Here is a 10,710-nt window from a genome sequence, read left to right on the forward strand (position 1 = left end):
TTGATTCTGAGCTCGGAGCCTTTCCCCTTTTCTTGAATGTCTTCACCATCCCCAGGTTACCGTCTTAGTTCAGCCTGCCGTCATCTCTTTTGGAATCTTTTAATACTCTCTTGCCTCTGGTCTCTTCCTCATTCTAGTACATTCTTTTTTTTTTTTTTTAAAGATTTTATTTTTTCCTTTTTCTCCCCAAAGCCCCCCAGTACATAGTTGTATATTCTTCGTTGTGGGTCCTTCTAGTTGTGGCATGTGGGACGCTGCCTCAGTGTGGTTTGATGAGCAGTGCCATGTCCGCGCCCAGGATTCGAACCAATGAAACACTGGGCCGGCTGCAGTGGAGTGCGCGAACTTAACCACTCAGCCACGGGGCCAGCCCCTCTAGTACATTCTGTACATTGCAGCTAGAATGATCTTCCTGGGCAAAAAAAGAAAACTAATCATGTCACCTGCTCCCTTTCCCCTCTTCCCCCGACACACAGTAGCTTCTCCATTATCTACAGGGTAGAATCCAGACTTGTAAATCGTCATGCAGCCTATTTTGTAGCTAGCCTTCATCCTGTCCTTGCATTAGCCTCCCCACTGCCCCCCCTCCGCCCCCGTCCCCACTGGAGTCCTGCCATTCTGAGAGCCTGCTGTTTTCTGGACCCACCAGGCCCTGTCATGGCTTAGAGCCTTTGCCTCAGCTGTTCCCTCTGCTTGGAATGTGCCCCTTCACTTCTCTGACTCACCCGTCCCCACCTCCACATCCTTCAAGGCCCAGTCAAGGGTTGCTTCCCTGTGGAATCCTTTGCTCTCAGGCAGAGCGAGTTGTTCGAGTCCTCTGAGTCATCACAGGACTTTGTTCACAGCTTGGGCATAAGAGTTCTTACTATAATGGATAATTTTATAAGTCTGTCTCCTCACAAGCTCATAACTTCCCCAGGGCAGGGATGATGGCTTCCTTCTTTATCCACAAATCTTCAGCATTTAGCTCCTAGCCTGGCCCCTCAGAGATGCTCAGATGTTTGAATTCACTCATTCAGTCAGTCAACAGATGAGTGCTCACCACTAGGGGCAGGTGCTGTCCTGGTTGTTGGAGCACAGCGGTGACCCAAACACCCCAGATCCTCTGCCCTGGCTTAGAGTTTTGTGGAAGGAAACTGACTATAAGCATAATAAATAAGAACATGACATAGTATATTAAAAGATGATAAATGCTATAAAAATAGAGCAGGGGAAAGCATGTGAAGAGGGCTGAGGGTGGGAGTGAGGGTGGATACAGTTTTGACTAGAGTGGTCATGGTGGAAATAGAAATGACGTTTGAGCCAAAACTTGAAGGACATGAGGCGTGAATATAAGAATGAATGAACCAGGGCAGTAGTCATGTCTTCCCTTAGAATTGTCGTCTCAAGGTTTAACGTTATCAGATCCATCAGTCATTTTGAGGAGACGTATATTCTAGATCGTCACGGTCTCTTATTGCTTCTCGAATTTGAGACCTTAGGATCCAGACCAAATGTCGCATTTTCGTCTCCTGCATGGTAATGTTTCAGCTTCTAAAATTACTGAGCCACTGTAGGTAGGAGGGCTGGTGGGCCGTTGGGTGACATCCCAGTTCCTCACTTTGTCCATTGCCTCTGGGAGACTGGGGGCTTTCGCTGTGGCTCTCATCTTTTCAACAGTCTTTTTCTTCATCTAGTTCAGCCGATGTTTACTTAGAAGCATTTGCCAGATACCATGTGAATTGCTAGGGGCGCCCAGAACTTCACTGCATCCTGCCCTCGGCTACAAGCAGCTCCTAGTCAGCTCTCCTGCTCCTCGCGGTCAAGTCATAACTTCGGCATCTTGTGATCTGAGACAAATGTTCTGGAGTCCAGCAGGGATTTCTTCAGGTGGTGTGGCTAAGTCAGGAGTACAGATTATTGGCATCGCTTCACACTGAGTCTTAATGGGTTTCCCTTGTTCTACATACCCCTCTCCAGCCCCCCAGGTCCAGTTGCCTGACTCCTTGAGAAGTCTGTACTGATTGCCTTTGATAGTGTGGTCTCCCTTCACCCCAAATACAGGACTTTCTTGGTCTCTAGAGCGATTTGCCAAAAATCAATTCACAGAATGACCCCTTGCTACATTATTGATTTGCTAAAAATTGGTTTCTGTTAATTACTGATATAGTTTAGAGCAGTTTGTGTTTCACTGAAACTATCCAGTGTTCAATATATTTTTAGGGAGTGACAATTTCTTGAGAATTTAATATTTCAGGTGTCACGAATGTCAAAGATTAATGTTAGTGAAGTGGGTTTATCTCTTCCAAATACATTTTCAATCTAGTCTGCTGACTTTCTGACTTCCTTTAAGTAATGAATTTGCTTTCTGGAGTGGGAGGGAAAGATTGGAGTTACAAGTTGAGCACAGGAAATAAAAAAATTATGCCTGGGAGTATTTTCACTGATGTCCGTGTGCACCTCTCACGATTCCATGATGCCTTCAAACTGTGTTCAAGGGAAACCTTGCTCATTTGTATAGGAAGTATTAACCTTCCAGAATTGTGTTATGTGTTTGAAATGTGAAATAATGTATAAAGTTGACATTCAACTTAACTGATGACAAATCCGTGGAAAATATGTGCACGTTTGGGTTACATCACCTTGGTAGCGATTTGCATGAAGAATCCAGGTAGATCCCAGTGTGGGGGCAAAGCCTTTACAGTAATGGGAAGGGACTGATGCTCAGCGGGATCACTGTGAAGAGCAGAGACATCAGTGGGCCAATCGGATGTGTGCCGACCACGCTCACCCCAGCTCACTGCCTTCGCTTCTCTCTGCAGCATACAGCTGTGCTCAGTTCCTCTTTTCCTTGAATGTCAACTTTGCTTCTGTTTCACGTTCCAGATGGTATTCTTTTCACAGATGCTCAGACCTCTGAGCACAAATAGAACAGTGGGGAACAATAATGGTGATAACTGATATCATTGCCTCGTTTTGGACTTAAAGAGGATTTCTGCTAATGGTTCATTGTTCCTCATGAAGCTGACTTATTCATCATGGTTGAATGAATTTTTTTTTCAGGAATTATCCATTGTTTCCTGTTTTACTGAGCACTTACATCAAGCATGGCTGTACTTTCTTCATCTGTTACGATGATCATTTGGGTTATCGCTGTCTAGCAGCCTGACAAATTTTTGAATTATATTTCTTAATAATCATGCGTTCATGGGATGACTCCCTTGATCACGGGCGTGTGTCTTAATGTACTGTTGGATTCCTGCAGTGCATTGGTGTTCGTCTGGGGAGTTAGTATCAGTGTTCATGAAACAGCTTGGTCTCTGCCTTTTTTCTTTTTTCCTTTGTCATCTTTTGGCATCAGTATTATGTTAATTTTTTTAAAAAGATTTTGGAAGCTTTTCTTCTTTATCTAGGAAGATTTTTTTTTTTACCTTTTTATTGTGAAAAATTTCAAATATATACAAAAATAGATAAAACAGTGTAATGAACAAACCCCGACGTCCATCACCTAGCTTCCACAATGGTCTGTATTTGGTCAGTCCCAAAACCCTCCGTCTCCCTGCCCAAGTTGGATTATTTTACAGCAAATCTCAGACATCTAAATTTACTTTAAAAATTATTTTAAAATACAAATAATACATGAATACGTTTTCCTTATTTTTCAAAAACAACCTATAGATTAGGCCAAGTCCCTGTGACCACTATTCCCACATCCTAGGCCTCCTCAGATGTTGCCACCGTTGTTAGATTGGTGTGTGCCCTTCTTCTTACTTAGATAGACTTTCTCATGTGATCTTTTTCTTTCTTTCTCCTTAATCCTTTAGACATGTTAGGCAACATGTAATGTATTATATTTCTCTACTGAAGGAGTCATGCTAAAACCGAATTAGAGTTGTGAAAGATACATGGAACAGGGTCAGCAGGGCATGGCGACTAGATCTCGACTAGTGAGAAGGCCTGGATTTGTGCCAGCTCTGCCGCTCTCCAGCTGTGTATCCTTTGGCAAACCACTTCTCTAAATCAGTTTCCTCCTGTGCAAATTGGAGATCTAGAAGTTACTTTGTGGGGTTGTGTGAGCCTCAAATAAGAATATGTGTGAGGGTATTTTGTAAATGGTCAAACATAAGACTTTCATTATTGTTCATGTGAGGTCATTTTAAGATGAGAGGAAGCTTAAAGAGAGGAAAGTATTATGCATGTGTCACCTTTGTTTTGCTGGAACATGTTTCTAAGGATTAATAAGCCTGCCTTATAGCCATGAGAAGGAGTATTGTGGATTGATGTTGATGGCAAGCTAGAAACATTATTTTACTGACTTCTGCTGGAGGGCAGTTTTTTTTTTTTTTTGGTGAGGAAGATTGGCCCTGAGCTGACATCTGTGTCAATCTTCCTCCTTGTATGTGGGACGCTGCCATGGCATGACTTGACAAGCAGTATATAGGTCTGCACCCCTGATCTGAACCTGCAAACCCGGGGCCACCGAAGTAGAGCATGTGAACTTCACCACTATGCACTGGGCCAGCCCCTGCTGGAGGGCACTTTTGATCTTGAGATGGGTGCCAAAGGAATGGGTTTGCCTTCCAGGGCACACTCTAAATGTGGCCTAGATACGTCCTCTACCTCTCTGTTCAGAAGGGAAGCTCCCCCGAGAGTCAGACTTCTAGACTTCCTGGGTTGAAGACCTGGCCCTACTGCTCTGTAGCTGGTAACTTTGAGCAAGTCACTTCACTTGTCTTAGTCTCAGTTTCCTCATTTGTAAACATGGGCAAATAATAGTATCTTCTTCCTGTAGCTGTGAGGTTTTGATGCGATCAGACCTTTAAAGGGCTTAGCACAGAGCAGGCACAAAGTAAGCACTCTTCGTTACCGTATTTTTCCTAATATTATCTGACCTCCCCACTATCAACCAGTGACCCTGCTTCTTCTCTTTCAGGTAGGAGGTGTGCAATCTTTAGGGGGAACAGGTGCCCTTCGAATCGGAGCCGAGTTCTTAGCACGATGGTACAATGGAACAAACAACAAGAACACACCCGTCTATGTATCCTCACCAACCTGGGGTGAGTTCTTTAGCTGTGGCGAGATGAGAAACAGAGAAACCAGGGAGAATTGTCCTCATGACTCTCACTGCTTACACAGAAAATGTAACCCAGCCCTGGATCAACTGACGTTTGGGAATGGCTTGAGCAGTGGTTTTGACAGTATGTGAATAACCTGATGCTTAAGTTCAGATTAGGAATGCTTTTTCCCAAGACTCTTGAAAGACTTGTATTTTAGTATATGTTGAAACTTCCTTGAGGAGGCCTAAAAAGTAGAGGGAGGAAGTCCCACTTTAGTAGGATGTAAGTTTAGCATGGCTCCAACTGGTTGAACTTGTTCTTGGTTATAATCATTCTTCTAAATCTTTTTTTTTTTTAAAGATTTTATTTTTTTTCCTTTTTCTCCCCAAAGCCCCCCGGTACATAGTTGTATATTCTTCGTTGTGGGTCCTTCTAGTTGTGGCATGTGGGATGCCGCCTCAGCGTGGTTTGATGAGCAGTGCCGTGTCCACGCCCAGGATTCGAATCAATGAAACACTGGGCCGCCTGCAGCGGAGCGCGCAAACTTAACCACTCGGCCACGGGGCCAGCCCCAAAGATTTTATTTTTTTCCTTTTTCTCCCCAAAGCCCCCCAGTACATAGTTGTATATTCTTCGTTGTGGGTCCTTCTAGTTGTGGCATGTGGGATGCTGCCTCAGTGTGGTTTGACGAGCAGTGCCATGTCCGCGCCCAGGATTCGAACCAACGAAACACTGGGCCGCCTACAGCGGAGCGCACGAACTTAACCACTCTGCCATGGGGCCAGCCCCTGTTCTTCTAAATCTTAACCCTGTTCCTCGACGTCACCCGCTAGACATGGAGCCTGTGAGGTCCCTGGAAGCTGGCTTGTGTCCTTTCCAATTATGCCTCCTTGTGTTTGTAAAAGTTTTTAACCTTTTGCCCCTTTGCTTGCAGAGAATCATAATGGCGTGTTTTCTGGTGCTGGATTTAAGGACATTCGGTCGTATCACTATTGGGACGCAACGAAGAGAGGACTTGACCTCCAGGGTTTCCTGAATGATCTAGAGGTGGGTGATTAAATGACAAAGTGAACAGAATTCTGTGGTGTCAGGAGGAGCAGGGAAAAGTCTGTAGATCAGTTGATTCGAGAGTTTGAGACATCCTACCCAGACCAGATGGTGGTTTTTGAAATAGCACATGAGGAGGGAATATGCTGCCCCTTGACCAGTGTGTCACTGACTCTGTCACCCCATATTCCTACTAGTGTCAGAGCTGACATAGCTTCTGTCTCCTCAGAATGCTCCTGAGTTCTCCATCATTGTCCTCCATGCCTGTGCACACAACCCAACTGGGACCGACCCAACTCCAGAGCAGTGGAAGGAGATTGCCTCCGTCATGAAGGTAACTGCCTTTTCAGAGCATCTCTTAAAAAATGGTGTGTATTAATATTTAATGTATTCAAAAGCAATACCTGTTTACTGAAGAATTTGGAAAATGGAGATGAGCCCAAAGAAGAAAATAAATATTAACTGTAAATCTTATTACCCAAGGAAGGCCATTGTTAATATTTCAGTGTACAGAATGTCAAGCCTTTTTTTTTCTTTTTAAGTGCAGTTATACGTATGTATATTTTACAAAGATGGGATAATTTTGTGCTATTTTGTAACATACTTTATCTTTTGTTTGAACTCCTTTCATGTCATTAAATGTTTTGTAGCATTGTTTTCCATGCATGGATATGTCACAGTAGATTAATTAAATCAATTGATGGACATTTAGATCTCAGGTTTCTGGATCTTATGAACAATTACGTAATAAAACTGCTTTTTTAATTATTTCTTTGGAATAACTTTCTAGATTGGAATTTCTAGCTCAAAGCATATATATTCTTCATTAATGTGTTTAGAGAATGCTGACTGAGAAACCGTCATCGCCAGGCACTGTGGAGATACAATAGTGAACCAAGCAGAGATGGTCCTTGCCCTCAAAGGCCATACATCCTGCCAGGGGAGATAGCCAAGTGCTGAGAGACAGCTGTGTGGATGGCGTTTTATGGAGGCACAGAGCCAGACTTTGGGGAGTGTATGTGTGTTGGGAGGGGTGATAGTGGCAGAAGAAGCCTTCATGGAAGAAGTGGTTTCCATGTTGAGACTTGAAGGATGAGGATAGGTGGGGGGCCAACGGGGAAAGAATGTTCTCTGCAGTGGGAAGGATATGGTCACAAGTCCAAGGCAGAGGTCATGGCCCATTTAAGGAAGTGAAAGTAATTGTTGGTATGGTGTGGGTTCCAAGGGAGTGAGTGTGAGTGATGGGGCTAGACAGGCAAACTGGGCCGGATCCTGTGCTGAGGTATTGAGCTTTATTCTGAGAGCAGTGGGGAGCCACTGAATTCTTTGACGTCATGGAGTGACGTGATGGGATGTACGTTGTCTTCGGGTCATCCTGGCCACGTGGCAGGGGATGGATGAGAGGGAGGCAAGATTAAACAGGCTGGAGAGCAGTTAGGAGGCACTTGCCATAAGCCAGGGAGGAGTTGATGGTGACCGGAAGGAGGTGGGTGGCCGTGGCCGATGTGCAAGGATTCCAGAGCTCTCAGGAGACAGGAATGATGGGCCTTGGAGTGTGATTGGCCATGAGGGATGAGCTGCAGAGGTAGGAGTGGAGGATGCACCCTGGCCTCAGGTTTGGACAGTTGGGAGTAAAGAAGTGGTGCCCACACAGAGAGCAAACCCAGCGGGGGAGGAAGTTCAGTGTGGGGCACTCTTTGAGAACATCAGAGTGATAAGAATAGAGACCAGGCTGTTTCCTTCATGTTGAGTACCCCGAAGACTAACCCTGAGGTTGTGAGGAGGCCTTGGGGATGTGCCAGCACTTGACTAAGCTTATCACACCAGGAGTTCATGGGAAAGAATCCACCGACATAGGACGCTACATCCATGCCTCAAAAATTAGCCTTGTTTGCAAAGTGGCATTTTGATACTTTAGGACAATATTGTTAAAAAAATAAGGTTAACTGAAATTGTTAGATTTGTTGCTTGGTTTTTAGCTGAACAGAGAAACAGATGTAAAGTAGTGGTTGGATGCAGAAAGAAGGGAAATAGGAGAAATGGACAGTGTTAGAAATTCCTTCCAGGCACCAGTTGGGAATGGAAGGCCGGTGTCTGAAGTTGGTTCTGGAAGGATTTCCTGCCCTGACTCTCTTTCCTTCCTTGCAGCGCCGGTTTCTGTTCCCCTTCTTTGACTCAGCCTATCAGGGCTTCGCATCTGGAGACCTAAACAGAGACGCCTGGGCTGTTCGCTATTTCGTGTCGGAAGGATTTGAGCTCTTCTGTGCGCAGTCCTTCTCCAAGAACTTCGGGCTCTACAGTGAGTGCTCTTCTGAGTTACAGCTCCGCCCCGACCCGCCCCCCATCAGGGCTCCCAAGGCTGATTCTTGTCCCTCTCTTTAGATGAGAGAGTGGGGAATCTGACCGTGGTTGCAAAAGAACCTGATAGTATCCTGCGGGTCCTTTCCCAGATGGAGAAGATTGTGCGAATTACTTGGTCCAATCCCCCTGCTCAGGGAGCGCGAATCGTCGCCTTTACCCTCTCTGACCCTGGGCTCTTTAAGGAATGGTAAGGGGCTCAAAGCCTGCTGGGCGAGGGCTGGGAATGTAGAACAGCAATTGTCCTATTCCACTTAACTGTCTCTTCCTTTTATTTTGGCAAAGGCAGGACAAAATAACTTTGACCTCTTTGTGTCTCACATATTTCTGTAAGATCGGACTGGCACCTACTCACATGTGCGTGTCACAACACGGGGACACAACATTGAGGAGGTCCCCTATGAGTGGGAGTTTCCCCCGCTCTCCCACTACCCAGGCTTCCTCCACCTAAAGCTGGGAAACACAGGAAGAAATTCCGTATAGAATAGAATATCCAGCTTCAAGTTAGTGTGACAATTTGGGAGCTCTTCATTCTTATCTAATTTACATGGATTTTACCTTATTTTGAAACAGAGTAATTTTTTATAGTAGCTAAATCTGCAATCTCTATTTAATTAGTCCTGATGAAATATATTATCCTGCCTAGGTGAAGCCTGTCAGCACCTAGGTGAAGTCTGAGTTAAAACATAAGTAGTATTACAGCCAGTATACCCAAGACTAGCACTAAACTTCCATCAGTAAATATCGTCCTTTCCTTCTGCCGGGTAAGTCTGTCTCTCTGGTCTGCTTATCAACCTGTCCAGGCATCCACATATCATCATAGGGAGATCACGATCCCATTTTCAGTTTGTCGATTAAATTACAGTTTTTAGACCAACATGTTTTCGTGTACCATCTCTCCCATCTGGATTGGTGTTGATATTGCTGTCCACTCAGGACAGGTAATGTGAAGACAATGGCTGACCGGATTCTGTCCATGAGATCTGAACTCAGGGCACGATTAGAAGCCCTCAAGACCCCTGGAACCTGGAACCACATCACTGAGCAAATCGGAATGTTCAGCTTCACTGGGTTGAACCGTAAGTGGCCCCCCACCTTGAATGCTGGACACTGTTGGACACAGCTCTGCTCTTGTCAGTGTTCTTGGGCTCAGCTCCATTAGCTCTTGCCTGATTGGTCAGCCATGGCTTTAGACCAGAACAAGTTAGGTTTTCTCAGTGTGTCCCACCCGCCTATGAACCCTTGGGTCTCAGAAGAGCATTGCTGTGGTCTGCCCTGCTGATTCGTAAGTAAGATATTTTCATTTTTCTGGGCTGGGAAGTAGCTCAGAGCCAGCTGGGAAGTAACAGGATTTGTAGCTTGGAGCCTTGATTTATGAAAGGGCTCTCATAAATGCTCAGGTACCTTTTGGCTTTTCCTTAATCCTAAGTATAAATATTATATATGATTATTCAGGGAACTTCTTGCTTAACAGATCTTTCCTAGTCTCCAGGCATTGCCCTGAAAAAGGTTACAAAGTTATCTCTCCATTTCAGAAATAAGAACTTAGATTGGTAGTTGGAATTAAAAGCTGATTGAACGTCTAGTGGACCCCCATGCACAATCTTGGTCAGCTGTCAGTAGGAGACATCAGTGACTGTCCCTTCTGATGACAGAGGATTCATTCGTTTAGTAAATAATAGCACTTACCGGCCAAACCGCCAGTCACGTGGTGCAGATGTGGCCACTTGCCTGCGTGTGGAGCTTGTGTCCGGGTGGTTCTTGGGACAGATGTGTTGTGCCTGGCTTGGTAGGAAGTCACAGAGTGCCGTACTGTAAACCATCAGAGTGCCTCTTTGAAACGGGCTCCGAAAAAGCCAAGGGAAATACATATAAACAAGAAAGGTGATAGAGTTTGCATATTGTAGACCCCTTGGAATACTTTGGGGTAAAATGAGGCTGCCCAGGAAAGTAAAGGGGATAGCCCAGTTAGCCATAGGTGTCCTCACGACCCTGGAATGGGCAGTTAGTTCACTGGAATAAGTAAAATCATCCGTATATAAGTCTTAAAATATTAAGTGTAGTGGAAATGGTGTTTAGTAGTAATATTCTAAAAGCTCACAAGATGGGGATGTCTCCCCATAAAATATCCATCTTGTCCCACTCTCCAGAGTAGGAAATTAATTTTTTTATGAATTGGAAAATGGTGAGAATAGACCTGTGCTTATAACACAAAAGTTATATTTTTAGCACTTAGCACCATTTACCCTTTTTAAAAACATGGGGTTTT

General features: G+C 44.7%; 1 protein-coding gene across 2 annotated transcripts in view; it reads left to right on the top strand.

The window, feature by feature from the left end:
- GOT1 (glutamic-oxaloacetic transaminase 1) overlaps nt 1-10,710 on the top strand; it is a 30,372-nt gene that overhangs the window by 16,976 nt on the left and 2,686 nt on the right. For both annotated transcript variants that reach the window (XM_014865638.3, XM_070485519.1), the window contains 6 exons: nt 4,913-5,036; nt 5,971-6,083; nt 6,313-6,417; nt 8,232-8,382; nt 8,466-8,631; nt 9,378-9,520. In XM_014865638.3, the coding sequence (XP_014721124.1) occupies nt 4,913-5,036; nt 5,971-6,083; nt 6,313-6,417; nt 8,232-8,382; nt 8,466-8,631; nt 9,378-9,520 (802 nt within the window). The remainder of the gene's footprint in view (nt 1-4,912; nt 5,037-5,970; nt 6,084-6,312; nt 6,418-8,231; nt 8,383-8,465; nt 8,632-9,377; nt 9,521-10,710) is intronic.

The sequence above is a fragment of the Equus asinus genome, chromosome 2 (genome assembly GCF_041296235.1).
Source record: "Equus asinus isolate D_3611 breed Donkey chromosome 2, EquAss-T2T_v2, whole genome shotgun sequence".
NCBI lineage: Eukaryota > Metazoa > Chordata > Mammalia > Perissodactyla > Equidae > Equus > Equus asinus.